The following is a 27,008-nucleotide window of genomic DNA, read 5'->3' on the forward strand; positions in this document are numbered from 1 at the left end:
TTTAATTTTTTTTATTTTTGAAACACCCTAATAATTTAAAATTTGAACTCTTAATATTAACATTAAAATGACGCGAATCCCACTTTCCTACTTTCCATAAGAATAACACGAGAAAAATGGTATTTGCTCCTTCGGATTTTTATAACTAGCTAACGAGGCGTCGTACAGGAAATTCACGGACGTATTTTTGTAGGGAATTGAACGCTCTACAAAAAATGGTCTTTTATCATTTTATGATAAGAATATTTTTTCAAAACTTATTTAAAGTAGAAAATTATTCAAGGACTACCTGTATATATGTATATATATATATATATATATATATATATATACACACTTTGTTCTTTATACGTATGTATAACCACGATCATCGCATTATATTGGGAATAAATCAAGGCCGCGATCAATCAGCGTCCGTATATATACAGGTTTGTGCAGACTTTTATTGCGAACAGCGGTGGCTAAAACTTGACTCTCCGTAGTTTTTTCCTTTTTCTTCCCCCGTCGCAGCTGTGATTGCTCAGCGTTTTTGCGTTGTACGTCTGGTGGTAAGGAAAGATGCGAGGATTCGCGATATTTAGCAATACGATGCATAATCAAGGTATTAATACATATGCCTCATCGATTTCTTTGACTTTATTTTTTTAACTTTTTAATTTACATATTCTTATACTTCTTCCCAGAAATCAGAAACGACATCTTTAGCATCTGCAGTAATTTTTCTTACGCGATATTGAACAAGAATTTGTTAATATATGAGCACGGAAAAATAAAAAATACAATTGAAAGGATGATGAAAAAAAAAATATCATCAACCCGTTCGTTGTACAAAAATGTAAAGATTTTGAAACGAAACTTTGTACGCCGGTTGATCAACTATCCGCAAGGTATTCGACGCAGGTACCTTTACAACGTACCTTACCGTTAAGGGAAAGAATTTCTCTACAAATAAAGAAAGAAAAGGCAAGAAATTCTTCGGGCGACTCTCTAGAGTGGTCAGTAATCGCTGTAAGAGTCACTGTGTAAGTGAAACGCACAAGCCAACGAGTCCGTATGAGTAAAGGACGGAAAAGTAAGCTACGGATGTAACGCGTACAACGTACACGCAGAAACGGACGATGGAAAATCTCGAAAGCAAAGGCGACCGAGACCCGATATTCCGAGTGATTCATCTTGGAATTTCTGTTTGCACACATTACACAATCGTACGGATAATCCATATTCTTAGAGTAACGTTGCACGCGATACGTTTATTTATTTATTAAATTTTTTCTGTTTCCCAAAAATAAAATCGTTTCACGATCAGAAATACCTTCGATTCTGCAGCGTAATTTTCGTGTTCTTTTCAATGAAATTTTCTTAAAATGGTATTTCATGTTATATATACTCTTGAGATAATACGCGAATATAACCTATCAGTTTCACATAAACTACAATTTTCTCTCATTATACTCATATACATGTGTGTATGTATAAATTAACCTTCTACGCGAACTATTATTTTTCTCCTGTAAATTAAACTCGATTGTTAGAAATGGCTTTGCCTGTGAGTTTGTGTGCGGTTGAATTAGACAAAGGCGGATACGGTTAATCGATTCGACCATTTATTTTCGATAACAAAGTTGCGGCAGGAAGCGACGTTTCGGTATTATTACTCGAACCGCGTTTATAACGTAAAACGAACATTCGAGAAAGTCAAATTTTCAACGGAATAACGCGATATTTTACAGCTTATTCGCTTCGTTGCTTGTTTTTGCAGTATCGGACACGATTTTTCCGTTGATACGAATGATATGTACAGTATATTCCGTTCGCTTTAAAAATATTGACTCAAAAAACATGTTTACGACATGTTTCAGAAATGAAGTTGTTTGTTTTTTTCTCAAAATTTTCGTTTTTCTCACAATGTGAGAATAATTCCACAAGATATACAGCGGTGATAGATTTGTCAGATAATTTTGCCCTCGTTTCGTATACTCGACAATTACTTGATACGCGTTATATCTCGAAAAAATCGTAGAAAACGACAAATTCAAGATTGTACACCGCAGTGTAGAAAAAAGCGAATGGGATAGGATAAAACAGCCTGCGGTAAAGTTCGAAACGTCGTCGACTTGCGGAATGAGAGCCTCGTTTGTCGTGAATGAGAAAAATTGAAAGGAATTTAGGGCTCCGTATATCTGTTATAATAACAATTATTATAATTATATCTCTCACGAACACCCGGCGGCTATTTCGTTGCTCTAAAATGGCGACGACTGCAGCAGAGGTTCTCTACGCATATGATATACAGCGTAAGTCGTTTATACAACTGTGCCGCACGAAACGTGTTTAATTCGTGTATTGAAATTCATTGGGTCAAGTAGCCCATTGTTGTAAGCTTCCCTTGGAAATATAACGGCTGTATCTTAATACCGTGCGGTTAAAGTCTTGAATCGAGTCAACGAGCTGTAATTTCGATTCGTTGTTATTTAACACGGTGAAAGAAAAATTGGAATTTGGATTTTTCTTTCTTAAACTTTTTAATCGATGAACGTTCTAACGATAAAAAAAATAATGAAAATAGAAGCGACATTTTCGTTACAGCAGCCGAATCGAGCTGCGTTACGCAATTTTTATCGTTATAATAATTAATAACAGCGATAAACGCGTTTGAATATTGTACGTAGGTATGTGTAAATGTACTATAAACGACTAACTGCGTGGGGTGATTCTAGATAATACAGGAACAGGGATAGTAAAATTCCTGTCACCAGTAAGATAGGAATATTAAACGGAATGATGTTTACTTTACATTGGTCAAATGTCTCGGCTGATAATATTTTATTCTTATCAAATTCAAAGAAATTCTTTATCTTTCGATTCGTACTGCCTCCGCTGTTTTCTACGCCTAAGTATACCTAATACACATATATGTATTAAAGTTGTTGCGAGTTTGTTCCGTCATTTTTATGTACACTGTAAACGAATGTTGAATAAACTGAAAAGATTTGCCGACAGCAAATATAATTCGAGAAAAGTTTTTCCAATGCTTGCATGGGTATTTTGCAGATAAGCGTGTTGTAACTAGATTAACGTAAGTAGCGTAAAAACATTACGCACGCGTATTGTTTCCTGGATCGTTTCGCCGTTTCACAAAACAAATCGATAAGAGAAAGAAAAAAAAAAAAAAGAAGCAAATATTAAGACGAACTGAAATCGTCTCGGTATCAATGTAGGACCAAAGTAAAAACAAAAAACAAAGACAAGGTTGATGTTTACAGCGGATGTGGCACATTACGTCATATAATGTGTTAGTATAATTATACACAGAGATGAAAAATGTTATTTCGTATAATAAAAGAAGAGAGGTTAAACTGACGAGTGAATTGATTGATTGATCTCGCGTATTAATAAAGGTGTATTTACCGCTAACGCGTAAAACATTCAAATAATTCACTATCAGCGAATATCGCGTACCTAACCATAAAACTTTACGTATGCACATAATATTGAAATAAAATTTTCCAGTGAAAATTTACCCACTTGAGTTGTAACGGAGCGGTTTTCCGTCTCAATTTTTCTTCGTGTCCGCGGGTTTTGAAACGACGTACATATGTAACAAAGGCCACTGTTTCCCGCGTACGTTACCGTCAAGGTCGATCCGATCGATCGATTATACATGTATCTATGGCATGTATATGTATTACGTACCGGTGTCTTATCATATCTATACAGCAGTTGCATAGTAAAGAAAATTATCGGACAATTTGTTGTTTTTTTTTTTGTTATTCTTTACCTTGACCCGTTTTGAGGGAGAATTGAATTTAAATCTTGAGGTAAAAAAGAAATTCTTTCCAAATCGTAGAAAAAAAAATAAAAAATTTATCCCCGGTTGAACATAATACGCTTGTACAACGTATACAAAATCTCATAACCCCGAAATTAATAGTATGAATAATAATAGTAATGATAATAATAATAATAATAATAATAATAACAGTAATTTCACTTACCTTTTTTCGTCAATCATCATCAATGTGATGTACGATGATTCTTCAAAAGTAGAAAACTACACACATCGTCATTTTATTACGATGTCCATTATAGCGAAACTGGTTGAATGGACAGAAAAAAGGAGAGAAGAAACAAAAGGAAGACAATTTTTCGAAACGAGTCGTGCGTGATAATCTCTGCGAGTATAAAATTCTATTGTATACAAACCCGTGATTCAATCTTCTACTACTATATTTTGTACTTACAATTTCGCATCAACGTTGAGGAGAATTTGAACATTAATAGAATTATTGACAATCTATGTTCACAGTATGATTCTGATTTTTTGTTTCGATTGTTCGCGAAAATGTTAGATTATGATAATTGTAGAGACAATTGTGCACCAATTTTAGAAAGAGAAACAACAGACGATAACTGGCAGCGAAAAAAAAAACAAACGCGAAAGAATAGCGAGCGCCGTCTGGTGGTGAAAATGTTCAAGCTGAGAAATAAGCGAGTGGATAACGAAGAGACCGATTAATATACCGACGGTGTCAGGTCGGTAAGACAAGTGTCGAAGACAACTTATAATGATAAAACAGATCCCAACGTAAGCCAACCGTTCGCGGCCGCGCGACGAAGGTCGAGATTCGAACGATAACCGCCCCTAATTGTTGATAATTAAAGTTAATTGAAGGTTACGAAAGGGCAAGTAAATATCTAACCCGCGTTCGTGATCCTCCTTATTCCCCCGATGTAACTGAAATATCGACCTGCAAAATACGACTGCGATTCAAAACGTAAAACGTAAATTATTCCGCATCCAGATCAACAATCAAATGTAGTTACCGTTTTACTAACAATAAATAAATGCGAATAAAATATGAATTTTCCGTCGGCAGATACCGTAGCCTCTGACGATATGGCGACCGATTTATGACGATAATTATTTTGTTTACGAACAGCATCACTTCTTCAATGTGTATTACATGGATATAGATATAGATATAGATACGGATACAGATACAGATACAGATACAGATACAGATATAGCGTATCGTTTAATTGGTTGAGAAGATCTTCTGCAAAGCACGTTATATCGGTGTTGTTAAAGGTCTTCTCATCGCCGGCAATAACCTACGCATTGATGTTGGAAGGAATAATCGCTACATGCCGAATGGTTAACCGAGATCAAGAATATCTCGTTCAAATCGTTTAACAAAATAAATTGAAATACTTTCTCTGCAGAAGCATTTCTCGATCCGTAGTCGTTTCTCCTTTCGATAATTTGCTCAAATTTAATTTCAAACAGAATTAAAAACTCACCTCTGACGTCGGAACGAAGGCGCTCGGTCCGTCGAAGGCTGGCTCTGGTACCGGAAGTCCTCGTTCCTTGAAACAATAAAGAACAAAAAATGAAACGCGAACAATCGGTCGACTATCAATCGCAATTAACACACAAGGTATAATTATTTTCGTCACGTTGTACTCAAAAGTGTAAAAATCTAATAATTTTCTGCTGCAATATGAGATTCGGTATTGCGTAATTGTATATCATCTGTATAAAACTTTTTTTTTCAACTATCGTTTCTTTATCTTATAGGGACAATGCAATTCATAAGTGGGATATTTTTTTTTTTTTAATCAATTCACTATCGCAACAAAAATTAAATAATTCTATCCTGTACACCGCGTAATAAACTAAGCGTTGAAAAAAAAAAAAAAAAAAAACCGTCAAACGGCAATCGCTACTTTTCCTTGCTGTCTCATTGAAGTTTGCATTTTTCTTCTTTTTTTCCCCCCCCCCCCCCTCCCTCTCCATTTCCGTATTTTGAACAACGTTCGTTCATCGCGCGACTCGACGGAAAAGGAAACGAGGGAAAAAGCAATGAAATTAATAAAAAATAAACCGAAGTGTGGAAAAATAAAAAATCGAACTTAAACTTTCGAGTTATTTATATACATCGGACGTGATCGCGCGCGGTTGTTGGTGGTAAGTTTCGAAAATAGTACACAGGACGTAAAGTGCGCAAACAACATTCGAGCAACGTCAGTTGGCCAGTGTAAAAATTGAATAAATAAAAGAAATAAAGAAAAAAAAAGTATTTCAATAGAGTTGTTTTGACTGACAATTTAAAAGCCGGCTCGCGTGTGGGTGTGTCTATATACATATACGTAAACACACGCATATACATAATGTATGTATACATGCATTAACAATACATACGCACGCATCGCGCGCGCATGTAAAACCATGAAGGTTAAGCACGCTGGCTAAAAATAAGAAATAGCGTGGCCAAGTAAAGCGATTACACACCTATATACACGCATGTATATACATATAATTTTACACGTACATACGAATTTATAAATCACACACAACGTGTGCATATATACCTAAGCTGGTTTTATGACCGTGTGAATTATATACATAACACACATTGCGTCGCATTGTTACAAAGGGTGAAATCACCCGTCTAGCCCCCCATTTCTCATCTAGCGGTCGGTAATCGTAGATAAAAGAAGCTTTAAAGCTTTCACATGTTACCAAACGAATGAGGTTGCTGCGTCGACTCGTAGCATAAATTGTAAAAAACAGTCCTGTTTCACGGACCTCAAACTGTAAACACGAATTGCAATTAAATCATTTTCCCCATCGTTTAACTTCGCTGCCTGTTAATTCGCTTCATTAGCTCACGAACGAACCTGTTTATTTTCTCTGTAACGCCTAGATCGTTACAATATATATACATGTATATATGTATATATATATATAGAATATGTATACAAGGTGTACAAGGTATACCGGAATCATGGCACTCTTGACACACATAAGAACGTAATCGGGTCATTGACACGAGTCGACGACGCAAGCATGGATGAAAAAAGGAAGGGAAAGAAGAAAAACGAAAAAAATAAAAACAATGACGATAATAAAAAGGAAAAAGAAAAAAAAAAAAAAAAAAATAACCAACCAACGAGAAAAACGGGCGGAAAAACAACCAATGTAAATTTGCAAGCGTGCTTGTAGCCCGTGACGAGGAAACACACGTAATAAATAGCACGCATGCAACGTTTATACCTGTAGGTGCAGCTCCTTTACTTCTATTACAATATCATCGGTCAAACCGTTGGCATACTGAGAGTAGCAGTAAATAATAATACCTATTATATTGTACGGGGGTTGTATATTGTTTTTTTCATAACCTTTCCTCTTTGCGCGTTTTCGTGTTGCTTGGGAAATGGAAGAAATCAAGAAAAAGAATAAACGAAGTTGCGAAAAAAGAAAGGGGATAAAAAAAATTTCACAAACTTTGGGCGAAATTCAAAATGGCAAATCAAAGTTGCGACGAGACGCTGCACGGTAGAAAAATTGTTTCGAAAATCGAATGCGTGCGTGCATGCGTGTGCGCGTATATACAGGGTGTCCGAAGATTTACGCAACAAGTGATAATTTTTATAGAAAACATAGGCTTGTAACTAAAAATTAAGTTTTTGTTTACTCACTGGGTTATGCACGCAACAGCATATCGGGCAAATGACCAACGGCCGCGACTTTGCTGAAATTTTTGTGAAAATTTGAAATAATGCCGCTGGACTTTCTTTTTTTTTTACTTTTTTGAAGTGTAAGGTTCATGCCAACAAGCCCACGACCACCGACGCCTTGAACGAGGAAATTGAGCGCTGTATCAACAAAATTCAGCCACATTTATGCAAAACGGTCATGGAAAATTTCGAAAGCAGATTTCGTACGTGCCAGCAGAGTCGTGGCGGCCGTTTGTTAAGAAAAATTCAATTTTCAATAATCATAAGCCTGCGTTTTCCGTCGAAATTACATCTTGCGTGAATTTTGCAACACCCTCTATACATGTATCAGATATTGAAATTTCAAGGACGATTTGAGGCACCGATTGCGATCGAAGTCCCGTGATCGGATTACCCGCCTACATATGACTACGTATCTATGTACACACACACACACACACACACACATATATATATATATATATATATATAATATACCTACATATCGAACTTACCACACTCCAATAATACGCGTGATTGTAGAACGAGAAATGAAAATGATGTATATATACTATACACAGGGAAAAGAGAGAACGGAAGAATTAATAAGCGAAAAGGAGAAAAAAAAAAAAAAAAAACCAAACAAACAAACAATAAGACTCGAGAAACCATAAAAAAAAGAAAGTAATAGAAAAGGCACCGGTCAAGGTTTCGCGTTCGTTGGCATTTGTATAATATATAATGTACCGGTAAACATGGCGAATTGAGAGATCGAGTTTCGATCTCGCGGCAGGTTAAAAAGGCCCCGCGAGTCTCGTGTACCTACCTACCTACCATTGCATACACCTGTAAGTGTTTTTTTTTTGTCTCTTTTCCTTCTCTTTTTTCTTCAAATTTATTCTTGCTCGGTGTGCGTAACGCACGTGCGGCCCGGACTCTATCGGGCGTATTACAAAGAGACACGGATTCACGCAGGCGAAGAGAGGAATCGATCGATCCGGCTAACGGTGATCGAGGCTCGATCGCTCGTGCCCTGATCGTCTTCGATGTGCCTCCTCCTCCTCCTCCTCCTTCGCCTCCTTCGCCTACTTCGACTCCTCGTAGCAAATTGTTTGCGAACAACGACACGCCGCGCATTGTAAAATATAAATTAACGACACGGTTATGCGCGGTGTTGCGATAGAAAGAAACACAACGACGCGTACGAGGGGAGGTGGAAGGATAGAAGAAAAGAGTTTGGGATATCGGTGGGCATCATCTTCGAGCGCGCCCCTCTCATCTTCATCAATTATTCATAAGGATATACGCAACACCAGACGGCGGGTTCGAGCTCGCGAGTTTTGTGTTTTCGCTCCGTGATTTCACGATAGACAAAATAAACACAACGTCAAATATGACGATAATAATCGTTCACCCTGGCGTACCTTAAACTTCCGTTTTTCCATTCCACCGATCAACGAACGCGTCAAAATTACAAGTCGGAAGATACCGCGACTTGCACGCTGATTTCCCGTTGCAGCTCTTCGGAAGAAAAATGTTTACTTTGATTTTATTTAAACACTTCGAGCGTAAAATTTATTTTTAATAAATACGTATGAAAGTTTTTGACACATTATTCGAATGACGTGGATAAATTAGACTTGGCTGCTTTTACGCGTGTTATCTATTCGATCGGCGAATCTTGCTGAGCTGGAATTGATTATCAAGTTATTAAAAAAAAGAAGAGGGTCAACGAAGTTTGTCATTTATGGAAGTAAACGAATTATAGGGATTACAACAGACGTTCGTTGATACCAAACGCCCGCGTTTGAGCCGAACTGGAATCACGTTTTCTGTGCTTCTCCGTTATTCATCTCATAAACGTACATAACAGTTGTTTCGATCACCTGGGTATGTATTTTAGATCTATTATTATACCGCGGTATATTATTAAATGCACGATAATGACAGTAACTGAGCACGAAATCCCGTGCGTCATAGGTTCAAACGAATGAATTTTGTTTTTCTGTACGAATATATTTGTACTCCCACTTGTAAATCGACTCTAAGAACATTGACCACACCGAACAGCCACTGGGTTTATAACCTCTGATGTGCGATCGTCGAGTTCGAGTCTGGATCTTGACGTCAAAGTTATTACAACCCTTTCTTAGACAAGTAAAAACTTGACGCACGCTACTGTGCGTTGGATGTTTGCTATTTTGCAATAAGACGGTGTGAATAAAGAGGTTTTAGGGTACGAACTCCGCGATTCGGAAACCTTGAAAACCGATAGAAATGAAAATGCGAAAGTCGAAGCTGGTGTTGTTTATTTTTTCATCTTCTAAAAATAAATCACTATTTTGCAATTTCATTATACCTACCTAGTAGATATAAACATACCGAATACTCTAATGAGTTAAGTTTTCAAAATACGCGTATGATTGTACTTTGCTTTACACCGATTGATTTTATACCGAAATGTTGAAAAATATCCCAGATTATAGCAGAAAAATCGCATGTAGCCACGATGACAATTGGATGAAGCGAAATAAAAGAACTCCCAGATTATTCCCGACTAAAATTGTGACCAATGGTACCAATTGAAGTATTAAATAAACGAATCTCCGAATCGATCGGTATTAAAAAAACTGCTCATTAACTGTCACAGAAACGAGATTTGAAAAAACAATATCGTTGCCATAAGATTTCCCGACTCGACGGTTTTTCCCTTTGAAAAGAAAAGGAATAAACAAAAAAGCCCCAGCGACGAAAATATGAAAAAAGATAAAAAAAAAAAAAACCAAGCGCAAGACTCACCTTGACCATCTCGAGTATCTCGGCACACTTGGTGCGGACATTTTGAAACGGACAATTGACGCTGAGCCTCAGAATGACGGGTAAGTGAAGAGTGACGAGGCTGAGATACTTGTTGGGCTGAGCGAGTAGTTTCGGACCATCGAGAGCGTTCCCGAGGTTGAGCATCCTGCCGACGTCGCCGGGCGTGACCTCGGGCTGTTGGGGTAAAGCGCCGGGTCCGTTCTTCGACGAGACGTCGTCGTCCTGGGACAAGGGTCTTTTTATCTGTCCGGCGCTGACCTTTCGTTCGACGCTCTTCCTGAGGCTGCCGGAGGACTCGCGTCGATCCTCGGATCCCCGTGTGCCTTCGAAACCGTCGAGGGTATTGAATACTACGCCACCGGCCTCCGGAGCGCCGGTCTTGACGGGATCGTCGTCGAAGAAAACCTCGTCGGCGGTTCCGTAGAACTGGGCGTTTTTGCGGTAGGAGGAGGCCTGGCGAACGTTCGAGTTCTCGTTCCCACCCTCGAACTCTATCCCGGCGACGAAGTTGTCGTTCTTGGATACGAAGTTGCCGCTGAGGAGGTCGAAGTGCCCGCTGGGATAGCCCGATGAGGCTGGCGGTGTGCGTCCGAATCCCGTCAGACTCTCGTTGTCGAATCTAGGACTCTTCCCGTACACCTTGCCCGCGCCAACGTCGACGTCGTCCTGATCGACCTTCTGCTTGGCGCCCTTGATCTTGATGGGTTTCACGCCGTGGTGATGGTGCGGCGAGGGTTCCGAATCCCCCTGATGCACCTGCTGATGATGGTGGTGATGATCCCCGGTGTTGTTTCCTTGAAGAATATCGAAGGACGTCAGACCGTCGCCCGGATCGTAGTTCGTATCCTTTTGCAGGTATATACCGTTGTCCGTCACGCTTTGGGGGAAAAATTCTTCCGTCCGAAAATCGTCGCGGATTATATTGTACCGCAACGACGGATCGATGAGCTGCCGCATCGGTATCGATGCCGTTGAAACTTCATCGGACTTTGAATTACTTCCGTTCACGCTATTCGACTGCAACTGCAACGTCTCGTACAACGATCTGCGAAGGTGCAAACGACGTGTGAAAAATTAGATCGGAATGCGCACGTTTTTTGTTTCAAAAAAAAAAAGGAGGAAAGAAAAATACAGCAATCTTCCCCTGTTTCCGAACGGTGCGGTAAAACGAAATTGGCGCATGCGCAAGGCTGGAATTCGCTATTTTACACACTTGGCGCGATAATTTCATTTTACGCACGGACTTTACGCATCGTCGGTTACTTGGGAATTGCTACATCAGGCCTGCGACTCTGGACCTCTTGATCGTCCTTGATCTATATCCGTTGAATCGCTATATTATTACATTTCTTAGCTTCTACGGTTGGTTAAAAAAATAAATAAAATAGCGTATGATCCGACGGTCTTTTCGCCTCGCTTACGTTCGATATTCGTCTTCGAATTGCAAGCTTACGCTCGGCCCAAGAATACCGATTTTCCATCCTCGTTGGACGATATTAAATATACTACTCCGACATAAGTAAATGTGAAAAACTAACGTGTTATCCTCGTATCGGAAAATGGCAGTCCTCGCGTCGCCCTCGACGACGTCGGGACTCCCGACGCCTCCCAGCCATCCCTCGACGGTTGTCCGAGCAGCTGCAAGTGCGATATTTCTCGCAGCTTCGTCCCTGGCGCATAGCGGGGCTAAAAATCTGCTTACAAGTTCGACCTCCCCGTTTTTCGACGCTGCTTCCAACGAAGACGAGCTACTCTGATCCTTGTACATTTTGCGGGAGTGTGCGTCTGGGTGTGTGGGTATATTTTCTTCTTTGTCTTCTTATTGTTTTTTTTTTCTTTTTTCCTTTTCTCTTTCGTTTTAAATACTGAGTTATCGTTGATTTCCGGCGTTTCAATGATATATGATTTGTGATATCGTAAGGTTATCGATCGTATCTTTATTCGTCGATTAAATTTTTCATTTACGATTTATTTTTCATATTTATATATATATGTTATATAATATATATATAATATATCACACACGGTAAATAGTCTTGCTAATTGTTTCACAAAGGCTTTTGAGATCGATTTTTAATTCGGCAATTCACGATGTATGTTAATATCATTATTTGATTGTTACTTTGTATATATTATTGTTACTGTTGTCGTTTTTTTAAAATTATTATATATCGATTTATTTCAATATATTATACGAACTCCACTCTTCCGCAACAAGCTGCCACCTCTACAGGAGCTACGCAAATTTATACGAATTGTTACTGTTAACTGTTATATCAAATGAGTAATATTGTTCATATATATGGGTGTATATATATATATATATATATATACGACGTAAATCAAGAGAAAAGTCTACTTTTTTGCGTACAATGCTCCGACAGAATCACAAACCGTACACGCAGGCGCTCGCATATATCACACAGCCACACACATGTATATACGTATGTAAATGTATGTATTTAAAAAATTTAAATTATAACAAGAATTAGTACACAGATTATTATATATCACTAACACGTTAACATAATTTGTATTTAAGGTTAAAAAATTTTCTTTATTCGTGTATATGAATTTTTATTCACAGGGCAATACGTTGACTTTCATTAGTTTCGTTCTTTACTACGGTTTTTTTTTTCTTTTTTTTTTTTTATCGTAACTTCAATTTTTACACCCCTCCGATACAAAAATGATGATTTGGTACCACTATGTATAATACGAATTGGTCTCGATTACTAATTACGTCTGAAGTGAATTTTTTATTATCTGTTATTAGTTGAATTTCTAATTATCTAATTATATTATATATTATGTTTGTTTTGTTGCTACGATTTTTATTGTATGTTTGTTTGCTTGTTTTTTTTTTTTAAATATTTATTTCTTTATATCTGTAATATATATGTATATGTTTGGGTGTTACAGATCAAAGATATAATTTTAGAATATCGATGTTACAGATTTCGCGTAGATTCGCGAGTGCGAGAGTAGGAATTAAAAAAACGAGAATTGAAAATCTCTAAATACTAAACGGTATCCGTAATACACACCGAAATGGAAAATACTATAGAGAGTGGAAAACAACGGCAATTGAAATATCCTAATAAATTAAAACTCATCAATTTCAACAAATATTTAAAAATATCATATATCAATCAACTATCGATTTATGGTCTTTCTTCGTTATCATTACTCGTTTTATATCGTCTCTTCGCTATTTATATTTTTTTTTTTATTTATCTTATTTCTTCCCAAAAGACTAGGCCCTGATCAGTCTTGACAGGCTTTGCACAAACACAACGATTTAAACAATAAATTAAATAAAATTGCTATTCATACGAATATCCGTATATACTTATATACATATGTATATGTATATGTATGTATATATATATATCCGCTGTAGATATTTGTTTTCCTTGCACACATGTATTTGCTTCGAACAATTATCTCTTCAATAATACGATCTTTTATATATATAAATATAATACATGTCAAATACTACAGATTTATACTCTCTTTGCGTTTACGTTTACGGTTTTTTTTTTCTTCTTTTTTTTTTGTCACTGTGTCGTTATTTATTTATTTATTTATTTGTTTAACCAATCATCAACTCATTCGTTATTTTCTTCCTTTTTGCAGTATCGTCCCAATGCTTTCAGCTCGTTTACTTTTTTATTTGTACGTTGTACATCAATACACCCCGCACGCTTTTCGCCACTTGTTTGTTATTCAAGAATATGTGTGTATACATATGTATACATATTGTTGTTAATATACTGTTGTTGTTGTTGTTGTTATTATTATACGTACAACGTTACATGTTGTATCCGGATTATTTATACTGTTATCATATTACGTGGAGTATAGAAACGGTTGATATCTGAAACAGATAATACAAAGAGAACGATTAGCATACAGTCGACGATGTAAAAGTCAAGACGAAAGTGCGTATGATCAATGTTAACAAGCTTGACAAAATAAAGAGAGAGAAAAAAATTTTAAAAATAAAAACAAAAAAAAACATCTCATTCGAAAAGAGACGTTTGCAAGTTTTTCTCTTCTCTTTTCGGGAATGACGATAAATCACGTCGCGTATTTAAACACACCGTGCGTATCATTGCCTGGGTACGTACAACGCGTAAACGACGATTGTTGAAGCAAGTTGAAACGAAATAGGTATAAGATAACCGATACTCGATACTCGATAGGCGCGTGCATTCGAGTGAAATCTGCGACATTGCGTCAACGCGCCCACCTATGCACGTACGATATATTATAATTGCACGAGGGTATGAGGGTGCCGGGGGGGTTGGCGGGGCACCCTCGGAATCGATCCTCCTCGCCGTCCTCGGCCTAGGCCAAGGTGACCAAGGTTAAGGTTCACGGGGGGTGTTTCACGCCCCGCCACGGACACGTTTTCACGTCCGCACGTATCGCCGAGAGCCCGGGTAGGGGGTGGATGGTATGTTCGTCGGTATCGGGGGTCGCGCGATGCGCGCGCCAGTGATATTGCCAGGGGAAGAAGAGATAACGGCACCGACGTCACCGCGATCGAATCTGAACCTGCCCCCGGGACGGCGAGGAGAGGAGAGGAGAGGAGAGGAGAGGAGAGGAGAGGAGAGGAAGGTTTCGGTCGATAACAGACGGGACCCGCGTCCCCCCGCGGATTGTATTGTTATCCGCATACCTGTACGCACGTGGATGTGTAGATATCTATGCGTGTACGTACGCCCGTTATAACCTTGACGCCATTTTCATTTTCAGAATATGCATACGTGTGTATAGGTATGCATGCTTACACACACACGGTACAGCCCTGAGGATAGGGTGGAAAGTCAGCTGGGTTTATCGATTTCTCTTGTACGTTATACCTATAATCAGGACCATATATATATATGCATATATATATATGTGTGTGTGTGTGTGTACGCGCATGTGATGTACGTGTTTATAAGGTTATCATCTGCCGAGCTTGGTGTCGAGGGTTGCAGGAGATATAACCGAAACTGCCAATATTCAGCAACCCCACCGTTTTATAAATATAACCCAACAGTCAATATTCCAATATGGATTTTCAATTTTACAAGCATTTTACGGTACAGGTGTGTGTTTTTAAAACACGCACGCGCGCGTAGATACCTTGTATATCAAACAGTTCGAACGAGAAATATTGGGGATGAGAAATCCTGCTTTGCAGAACAACACGCGTATGTGTTAAAATTAAAACCAAGTGAGATGCGGCGATTGGAGGGGGGATATCAAAAATTGATTCGATGCATCATTCGCGTATCGATGTTTAGGTAAACACTTCGTTCAATTTTCATTCTCGTGACGTTACGATCCGGTATTAGACAAATATGTTCATATTTTATATACATATATTGCCTTGGCATTGATAACAAAGAAGAAAACGTGTTTGGTCAGCTTGTGATAAGAACTTTTATAAGCCGTAAATCAATATCGCCTGTTAATTGATTCATATCCACACTCAATTGTTGTGTGTAAATATTGAATATAGGTATATACATTATATACATATTACAGTTGCAATCGATTTGTAAACGGCAAAACAACGCGTTTAACAATTTGTCTATACGTGTAGTATAAAATACCTATACAGACGATATGTCCAGAAATCTATGTATATTAGATACGTAAATTCCCATGACATTTTCTGTTATTTTACTTACTTTTTCTATCTTTCACGCAGGGCGATCAAATTCCGTGTGAAAAAAGTGAACCGAACGATCACGAAATGAAAGAACCGACAAAAATGTACGTGCGCGTGCGACATTAAAGTTCAAATGCCCTTATCAGTCGTACTTTACATCCGTCAATTTATCTCCTGCCGATCGATGAGAAAAGTGCTGCTTTATTCATGTAATACACATAAGCGAACGAATGACTTTTCAAGATATATAAGGATAGGTGTATTATGGCAAACGTTGATGCGCGAAAGTGGAGAACAAGAGTGATAAAAAGAAACACGTTAGGTACAAACAAATCTCATCCGGTAACTCGAATCGCCTCGAATTCACCTTCGGCAGAGATTCATTTTCTGCAGGCACATTCTCCTACGTCATCGATCCTTAACATACATAGCTACATGTACTCGTACGTCACGTATAGGTCTCTCTGTACCATTATGTGTGCATAACGTATTTACAATAGCTGCTGCGGTATTGATTTCACTAAGCGATAGGCGCAAGGTGTATATACAGGTATACACCTCGATACAGGTGGACGACGAACGGACGGATTCGACTTCGGCTAAATATTGCCTGTCGGACATTTCGTGACATCCCGATCAAGATTCTACGTCGATGTCTCAGATTGGCTTTACAATATTTTTTTTATGAAAGTGCGTGACGAAAAACGCGATCGCAATTTTTTTTCAACAATTTTTCGACCCAGCGTACGTAAGGTATGATTTAAAAATTTGAAAAACAGAACCAGTTTCCGATAATGTTCATTCTTGCGTCCAAAATGCAATCCGATAATAAGGGTTTAAATTATCATTTCTTTTCTCTTATTTATCTATCGAAGTCACGAAATCTCCATCTTCTAATAGCTGTCAAAAATGTTTTAAATATAAAATATTTTTCCCAATTTTTTCACATATTAAGAAGTGAGTTTCTTTCGTCAAATTTTTGAATCATAGTACTTCAGATACGCTGAGTCGAAATATTTCGAGTAAAAATATTATGATCGCGTTTCTCGTCGTGTAATTTCATACGAAAAATTATGAAGCCAATCTGAGACATCGACGTAGAATCTTGATCGAGGTGTCGTGGCATGCCCCCTGTACATAGACGGATGGATAGATAGATAGATAGATAAATATCACGTCTCTCGTGCAGCGCTGCATTTGCACGGATTGCAAGGATCTCCTAATTTGCATCCATGACGATTAATCATGTTCGAGTCATAGCCGCAATTGGCTCCGGATGTAGGTATAAGCTTAGAAAACCGATCGACGGAGAGAAGTGAATGCAACCCTTACATTATACCTGATCTACAATGTAATCGTTTTTTTTTTTTTTTTCTTTTCTTCCCTCAAGATCGAATTTCACATCGTAAGTACATCTTATCCTTGGGGAGGGACGCGTTACACATTCTACGGATACGGTGTATCTAACTAACGAGATTGGGCGGATATGAAGGAGAGACGAAGGATACGGGAAATAGGATGTACCAGAGACACGATTTTAAAGCTCGTTACGCATACACTGATTTATTATACGTCGTGCGTGAAAATTTCCCCGCGGACGAGCTCGGTTATCGGTGATAATAATCCAAGATCGAAACCGGTAAGGATACGTCGGGATTGCGATCGAATATCCCTGGCAAAAATAATGACGTCCGAACCTGCGCTCACTCGCTAAGAGCGAGGGAAAATAATTTATTACAGCTTCTGAACGTAGAGTTGACCACTTTGTTCGCGTGAAACACTGGACCTCGGGATCGCAACGTTTCAAAAAATTTCACGCGATTTTATAGAATTTCATGAAATTTCAAAGGATTTCATAAAATTGCATAAGATTTCACTAGAACTCGGTTTTCGCTTGAAATTACACCGATGAAACAAATAAAAGCGCTTCGACTCTACCCGTATAAAAATTTTGTCGTACTAATGTTTTACCCAAGCTAGAAAAAATCCACCACCGTCACAACAAATTGAGACACTCTTTTATTCGACGAACCGCGAGTGATTCGTTCATTTAGATATAAAAATCGAATTCGTAAAAATATCGACGATGAAAGATCACGCGATAGTCGTAAAAACCGAATGACAATTATACGTGAGTACATGTTTCGTGACAACGTTCATTTGCAGACGTATAACGTTGCGGAGAATATAGAACGGAGTACGAGAAGTAGAACGCGTTACTGACCTTTCCGCCTCTATCGTCATTGGATTCTTAGAGGAGAAAAGAAAAAAAAGAAAGAAAAAAAAAAAGTAAAAACAACTCAAAGGGTCTGACGATCTTATACGAGCATATCGCGTAATCACGCTGCGATGGTCGTTGAATACTGACACGCTAAAAGTACATTTGCGTACATAATATACAACCCAATGAATAATGATGGAAAAATTGTTGGAAGAAACCGACAAACACTTTTCTGCATTAGGTATTGATAAAGAAAGAGAAAAGGTGAAGACACACACGGAACTTCTTTACCCTGTAGGTTAACCTGTAACAAGATACATACATATATATATATATATATATATACATACATATATACGCATGCATGCAAATTTATGGGTTACACCCGTGTTACGTTGACACGATACCGATTAAATCATTGCTGCGGCGGCGTTTATTCGTCTCAAGGCTCGAGATAACTATTTTGCATATGGGGCATTCCGAGTCAATGCGACTAGGGTCTGACCCTCGACCTCTTGGATTTGGTCCGCGATTTTTTATACTCTTTTATCAGATTTTTCCTACCCTCCACGGCGTCCCCGGAAGTCCTTAAATGATGATATTTTGACAATGACTGCGACATTTTTTTTTTTTTTTATTACAAATTAAAAAAAAAACGGTAATTTTGTATCAAATTTAATATGTACATATATACATAGAAACATTAAGAAGGAAGTATACGAAGAAAGGAAAAAGCGTGGAAGAAATAAATTGCGATACCGAAAAGTTGCGTGAAACGTTTTTTCAGAATGACAAAATGATTTCCTTAACACTCGATGATACATCAATCAGACGATATCGGTGATCCGTGGAAAAAAAAAATATAAAAATCGTACAACGTGCGTGTAGGTATTTAACACGCGGCTGAATCACTACGATTTAAACGTACGGCCCGTCTAAAACGTTTTCACGTGTACGCGTCTGCGAGTACAGATATAAATCGTAAACAAAAAACAGCTGTGTATATATTTATTGAGTGATGGTTGTGTGTACGTGTATGCGTGTGTGTGTGTGTGTGTGTATATATATATATGTATAATATGAATTGGCAAGGTATAATCCAGGTATAGATCATAAAAGATAGGTGAAAACGTCACAGGCGATCACTAAAATAAACCCATAGTCATCGTGACGAGTCCGCGTAGCCACGAAATGTGTTTGACGAGCAAAATAATATTCGATTTGTGTGCGGTAATACCCTGTTATGACAATTTGCCGGTTCGAGAAAAAGAGATGCGGAAAGAGAGGGGGGAGGGGGAGGTGGCGAAAGAAAAAAAAAAATTAAAAAAAATTAAAAAAAATTGAACATAACAAGCGTTACGTAACGATGATTTAACGCGCGGAGGGATCGTACAGGTATTATACGGTATAGACGGCGAGGGGAAAAAAACGTACAAATTTCGTATAAACCACTAGGCGAATTCTCTTTTTCTTGCCTGTTGAACGTCGTTAATAAATTATACGGTCTGTAATCAGGCAAAATAAATTTTCGACGGACAGCTTCGAGCCTACATTTATTTATACATATGTATGTAATACAACAGCAGGAGGAAACTAATTGGAAAACAATTAATCGGACTGTAAGTATAAAAAATATGGGGGAAGAAGGGAAAAAAATTATGTGGAATATAATTCAATTATTTCACACGCGTTTTCATTTCCTCCCGGCGATGTTTCGCGTGATTGTTATGATAATATCGGTGCCGTGTTTGATTGATTATGAATTGGACTAAAAAAAAATTTTCTGGAAATACATCAGCGGGACGTAATTCAGGCAGGTATACTAATCAGGCGGTGTACAATTATTTTCAACGCGTAGATTTGTAAATAACTGCGGCACATTCCGATGATCGATGAATTTCAAAATCTTCTGTTATCCTACGATATTATTTTATGCACGGCATCGAATATATTGTTTTTTATTTTCCCAATGCTATTGTCTATTTATTACGTAAACGAATACATGATATATATAAACATATAAAAAAAAATATAAAAAAAAATATATATATATATATGTATATATATATATATATATACAGGGCGGAAAAAAAGTAATAAAAAACATATAACATAAGTATATATAACGTGTAATTTCTCGCGCGATCCTGGATAAGTTGGTATAAAAAACCGTGGCACGCACCACCGTAAAGTCAGGAGTTCGAATTGTGAGAGAATATCACACATTCGTAAGACGACGAATGTTAACGGCGTGAATAATTCGTCAAGATTTTTATTAACGCTGTAACGAAAGGGTGAAAAGAAGGGGAGGAGGTGAAGTAAAGGAAACGCGTCGTACCCTGCAGCTGATTGTGAGACGATCGTGATTCTAGATTGTCAGCGAGAAAAGTCATGATCCGGAGCCGAGCTACAGGTATTACATACAGGAGAAGGAAACTGGGACAGACGTAATTTATATGGTATATCTACCTTATATATAATACTCATTGACACGTTGCTCCGCAGTGGCAACAGTCACTGAAACCCACTGCACATGCATTACATATATTTTCATCTCAATTTTCCACCTCAATCAACTACAATTAATTCCAATTTTCCGTACCTTGATAAGAAATAATCGCAGTTTCGCATCCGAATTACTGCTGATGAAACAAAAAATAAAATAAAATGCCAGAAGCATATAATTTAATACGATCGATTCACCAACCGCGGTTTTATCTTCCAAATGAATCATACTTTTTGTCAACGTTCAAGAATCGAAAGAAAGAAACATGTTGTACGAAGATTTGCAACTAGTGTAAAGTTTAGCGTTGCAGGCGTGAAAATCGCGTGTTTAACGAACAAGTTTATTTCCAATATCCGTTCTTGTTTGTTTTTTCTTTTCTTCAAATTTTTTTAATTTTTTTATTTTGCAACGGTTACAGAATACCAAAATCTAACAAACCGTCGAAAGCGAAAAAAACATTCGCACAAGAAAAAAAAAAAAAAAAAATAATAAATAGAATAAATAAAGAATAAAATAAAGAACTCTGCAGGTTATTGTGCACAGGGAGAAATTTTTGCGAATGGTGCAAATAACCTGCGTTAACCTTCAGAGGGCCGGCATTTTTCCCTTGATATTCGATATTTTTTGGAGGTATGATTTATGTATGTGTATATATATATGTATATAAATAAGCCAACACGTCTGGTGGAGTTTCCGAGTTTTCCGCTGACTCCTAAAAGAACCAGACCGGCGCTCTAAAGGTTAAAAGCCCGTTTATTACGGTATTTATATATATTTTCGCTCGACTGCAGAACTTCCGAAAGAATTTAGGCGCTTGTTATAGGAATAAAAGAACACCGTTTTGGATACGAGATATACGATATGTATACAATATTATACAGAGGATGCGATTTCCAGTTAACGAGGTCGTTTCATTCTTACCGTTCGACGAAAAATCCTTTTTCTGTAAATTATACCGCAGGTCGTGATAACGGTGATCGCAATCGAGAGAAGCAGAAATGATCGATTTGGCCAGCTTCGATATATCTACTTGTAACTAAATTAATATACGGTTGTAAAATTTATCAACAAAATTCTATACGACTAGGAAATACGATGATTACGTAATGCATGTACAAGCAACAAGCAAAAAAGATCTGCAAAGACCTGCATTCCCAAAGTCCAATTTCACGATGACTCAAACTCGTTTAGTGTTTTTTTATTTCGCCTTATTACACTCTAATTCTGTATTATTTATCATTGTGCACGTATATATATATATATATATGCGATAACTGCCGAGGTATTACGATGAATCACGTTATTGAATTACCAAGCAGCAGGACTCGACTCTATGAATGCCAAAAAGTAACCGTGCGAAACGTACATAGATCAATATTATTATCAAACGATCGTTGCAATCATCGTCGTATAATATTTCGACTGAAAGAAAATCGGAGGTTCGAAATCGCAGTGATCGATCGAAATTTTGTAATCCTAGGGAGGACGTTTGCGTTGAGAAAATAACAACGAATCGAAATCATCAAGGTATAACAGAGAAATCGTTACATGTAATGTAAACGGCTTTACACTTTAAATTATGCGAAATGGTTGAAACCTTTTTAAAGTCTAACGCACGGTTATAACTACGATGTCCTGACAACGATTCACGTACTCGCGTACGGACGGATTTAGGGTATCGATACTCCGTAACGTGTGTGTAAAATTGCAGATGCAGCTATTAATTAAGAGATTGCGGTGGGAAAAAATAATAACGAATGTGCCGCACGCCTCAATCGTAGATCTATGCCTACGTACGAGCGTGCGCGAACATTTTGGTAAACAAAATCGACAATTAGTGGTCGATGAACTCGGTTGTCGGAGAGACAGATAAGTACGAATGAACGAACGAACGAAGGAAGAAAGAAAGAAAGGCTGCGACGAAAGATTGTGAAAAGGTGAAAAGACCAGGGAGCAAAGACGGGAAAATAGGCAAACGCGAGTTAGGTACCCAGGTGTGTGTAATACGTACTTACATCCTCGTTACATAAGTTTGTTGTAACTCGTGCAATGGCTAGATTTACACAGGTGGACGACCGCTTTCCCTCCACGATATTCATACACGCGTATAATACAACTTGTATGCGTATGGACGATACGTACGAAACGAATAACGTTCACGATTTTCCACCGTGGCATCCCCTAAAAAGTTTGTTTAGGTTGAAAGAAAGATTATGTGAAATGATGACGAGCGTTCTACGTTGTGTGAAAGATCGCGGTCGTTTCATTTGTCACTTGGTTTTTTTTTTGTGAAACAGCACGTTTTGGCACTTAGATTATTATTTCTTTACCGACATTTATATTCAAGCCAAAAATCACGATCCGTAACACAACGATATATGATCCGGGAATCTTGTTCTCATAAATTAAAAGCTCACATTGAATCAGAAATATTTTATGAGATTGAATTAACAATGAAAAAGTGGTCGGATCCACTTCTCAAACATCAATTGGAGATTTAATATTACAAGCGTGAGGCTTCTCTGTGACGTAAATTGATAACATGCTTGATGTTCGAGGAATAAAAAGACGAATATTTTATTCACGATACTTGATAAATTTCCAAAATTGTACAACAATGAAAAATCAACTGAGCGAGATCTTCCGCGTAATCTAAAACACCTACTCCTGAACGGCAGGTGGAAAAAATTGGAAAAAATCACAAAATGTATATTTGCCGGACTAGAAATAGGAAACAAATCGGCGATAAATTCGTTGGGATCAAACCTTGTCCACGTTCATTTGGACTGCCCCGTAATGTGTATGTTTCAGGTATAATAAGGTGGACAAAAATTTCCCACGATTGATTCATGTTGAACATGATGCACGACTGTGTAATGTATACGGTTACTACGATATTACGTTTATACTGGTGTAGATAGGTGAAAAAAATATTCCGAAATAAAAGCACGTCAAGTTACGAAACTGTTCCAGAGAAGGAGAGAAAGATAATATACGGTTCGCATCGGCGTAAAACCATTATACATATCTATATCTATATCTATATCTATAATACAACTCGACGCATTGATTTATAGCCGTAATATGAGAGTGTGAGAGAGAGGGAGAGAGAGAGAGAGAGAGAGAGAGAGAAAGACATCACGTGTAGCGGGCCGACTGCAATTATATGAGCGGTGAAAAAACCAACAATAAGATTAGCCTATTTTTTTTATTATTCTTCCTTCTTCGCTTCTTTTTATTTTTCCTTCACTTTTAATCCAAGAAACAACAAATATATATAAAAACTGTTGGAAATTATTTCGACAGCTTTGATAGTAAAGTTGGAGATTTTCCTACTCCGTGAGATGATTTTGAAATTATGCCGGAGACACGGAATTGCAGTTTATAAAATTGCAGGATCAAGAAATTAAGTATTGTAAAAATGATACAATAATCTGAAATAAAAATGATACTGGAAATGCGGTCCATCCATAGAAAATCCCGTCGACTGAGTACAGAAATTAACCATATTTATGTAATTTCAAAAAAAAATAAAAAATTAGGGGTACAGTTCAGGGTGATCTTTGTTTAGAACTTTTTCAAAATATTACCGAGAAGCTTCCGAAATTGAATTCGAATAAACAAACAAAACTAGCCGCAAAAGGATGACTGAGATAAAGATCCGCGTTTCAAAGGAGATTTTCATTAATTTATTTATTTGGAAGAAATCCGAGGGTGTAGGTAGGTACGGCCAAGTTAAAACAAAACCGTTTCCAGTACAGCTAGACGCGATATTCGTTACAACGGATGTGACTTCATCATCGACTAATCGAATCGGTAAGATTGGATGAATTTTTTTCTTGTTCAATGACCTATACCTACGTACCTAAACAGCGTTGAATATTTATAAGCGAAGAAGAACATCGGCGGTGGGTGATTGCTTAAATATGACGCCGAGCGAGCGACGATGGAAAGCAATCGTGGTTACGGTCGACAATGGATATCCATTTCAAGAACGTCGTTGCGTCCACGTTACGTAGCTCGCGTTAATGCAGCTATTTACGCACACGCGTCTAGAATCACGCGAGTGCGTTCGAGCACAAGGTGTACGTTGGGACGATTGTGATACGTTACACATATGCCCGGTCTAGTGCAGCACGGACTCTTGTTGACACTGGACCGGATATGCGTGTTGTAACCAGACAACCCGCTCGCTTGCTCGTCATCTCTTTGCCGAGAATACACCGTACGTACGCACGTTACACGCGTGCAGCATCTCGTCCATTGTGCACGTACGTACGTAAATTAGAGACACGCGTGGATGTAAAAATTTCGTTTACCGACCGAGCTGACGAGCAAAGAAAATCCGGCCCGTGTTACCCACATTAATTGAAAAGCAAAAATTAAGTCCGACGAATTTTCATCCATCCGTTTTTCTTTGTCGTTTGCGCGATAACTTTTAAGATCAAATATCCTCGCTACGTGAGAATCCGCTCTCACGTTTTAACCGATTAGCAAGTTTCAAAGTCATTAAGGTCACTACGTATATACGAATATACACCGCCATTATTTTACCGTACGAGAAAATGCAAGGGCAATCGCGTTTCATATTATTATTATTATCGTCGTGTTGTTGTTGTATATATATATATATATATATATATGTATATACGTGTGTGTGTGTAAATCGAAAATGGATCGAAACGTTTTTGTTCGAAATTGCGCAGAGGATGGAGCTGTCGAGCTCTTTTTCGCGTTTGAGGTACGATTTGTACGTAAACGTCGAAATCAACCCCTTAAAAGCGACTGCCATTGGTCGTACTCGACTCGTTTGACATTTTTCTTTCGTTTCTCTTTTGATAATAAGTAGGATAGAAAATTGGCGACGTTGCGACAAGTTTATTCGATACTGGAAGAAGCCCGATCGGCGTAACACCACCACCATCGCGGCCACGTGAAGCACGTGATTCAATCTTCACGTGAGAATATATTATTAGTTACCGTTGTACAGTCGTCGATCGAGCTGATCAAGTTCTACTTGAGGCGATAATCAGAGGCCTCTGCACCCGCAGCTGAATGTCCGCGGTTGCCTCTCTGGCTGTTATTACGATAGGTGTATAAATTAAAAGTAGAAATTAGTTACGGGAAAAATTCGCACCGATTTTACATCCAGTCTCGTTAATCGTGTACAATCGCACCTGCGCGTTTCAAACTTAACTAAATAATTTAATTCAAGTAAAACGTTATTTTTTTTTTCTTTCTTTTTTTTTCTCAAATCGAGTACACGGAAAAATTTGATTTCCCCACGCGTACTCGCAGCGTTTGTACGAACGTTACAGGGAACGGAAAGAAATTCTTTGTTACGAAGGATTAAAAAAAAAAAAAAAGAACAAACGTTCAAATTTTTTCAAAACACATCTACTCAAATCACTTCCAATTCAACCTCAACGTATGGTTTACAGTTTCTTTTAGTCTTCGAGAGATCCTTCAATATTCAAAGTTGTAACGTCGGTATATGGTACATGCCTAATGTATAATTGAACAACGAGCAACGAGCACACGTTACGCTCCACGTAGGTACGTATATACCAACGTACGAACATAAGATGGATCTAACGAACTTTAACGCACACGTACATCCGTCCGTACACACGATCTATTGATCTAGGATGCACAAGGAAGAAGCGAGCGGAGTAACAGCGAAGTACGAGCTGCAGCCTCGCCGATATATTATGCATACACGGCTAGGTACGTACGTACACGTTGTACATTATACATGTATGAACGTGCCTGTACATGCACTTGCCTGGAGCAATGCCGAATGCTAATTTAAACCGAGTACATATACGAAAGGCTCATTAATATCACTCTTGTTATTATCATTGACGAGGTTGATGATGATGATGATGACGCTGGTGATAGCATTGTTGTTGGAGTAATTATCATCAGTGCGTTACTTATACGTAGGAACTGGGCGTATTACACGTACCTATACGTAGGTGTACAAAGTGCCGCTGATGGCGGGTAAATTTCCGACATTGCATTGCAGCGATTACGCTTACGTACACAGGTACACAGGTATTAACGCGATATACTTTGTACGCATAGGTATGTACACGTATACGCCGTCCAAGTCATTATTACACACACGCCTTCCTCTCCACTTCTAAACGCGAAGCGTATTCTGCGAACGAGAGCAGAAAAAAAAAGGGACTAAAGAAAGACCGAAGAAGAGGGAAAAAGAATAGAAAAATTTCAAAGTACGCGAGAACGTTAATAAGAGAGAACAATCGCATTGTGCGACTGCGCAG

The 27,008-nt window shown here is 38.1% G+C and overlaps 1 protein-coding gene across 1 annotated transcript in view; it reads right to left on the reverse strand.

Annotated features, from left to right (window-relative positions):
- The window catches only part of Sesn (Sestrin), a 126,459-nt gene that overhangs the window by 96,081 nt on the left and 3,370 nt on the right, over positions 1-27,008 (reverse strand). The window contains exons 2-4 of the mRNA XM_046622978.2: positions 11,859-14,200; positions 10,300-11,365; positions 5,302-5,367 (exon numbers count right to left, since the gene is read on the reverse strand). Of these exons, the coding sequence (XP_046478934.1) occupies positions 5,302-5,367; positions 10,300-11,365; positions 11,859-12,088 (1,362 nt within the window). The 5' untranslated portion in view covers positions 12,089-14,200. The remainder of the gene's footprint in view (positions 1-5,301; positions 5,368-10,299; positions 11,366-11,858; positions 14,201-27,008) is intronic.

This window comes from Neodiprion pinetum, chromosome 1 (genome assembly GCF_021155775.2).
Source record: "Neodiprion pinetum isolate iyNeoPine1 chromosome 1, iyNeoPine1.2, whole genome shotgun sequence".
NCBI lineage: Eukaryota > Metazoa > Arthropoda > Insecta > Hymenoptera > Diprionidae > Neodiprion > Neodiprion pinetum.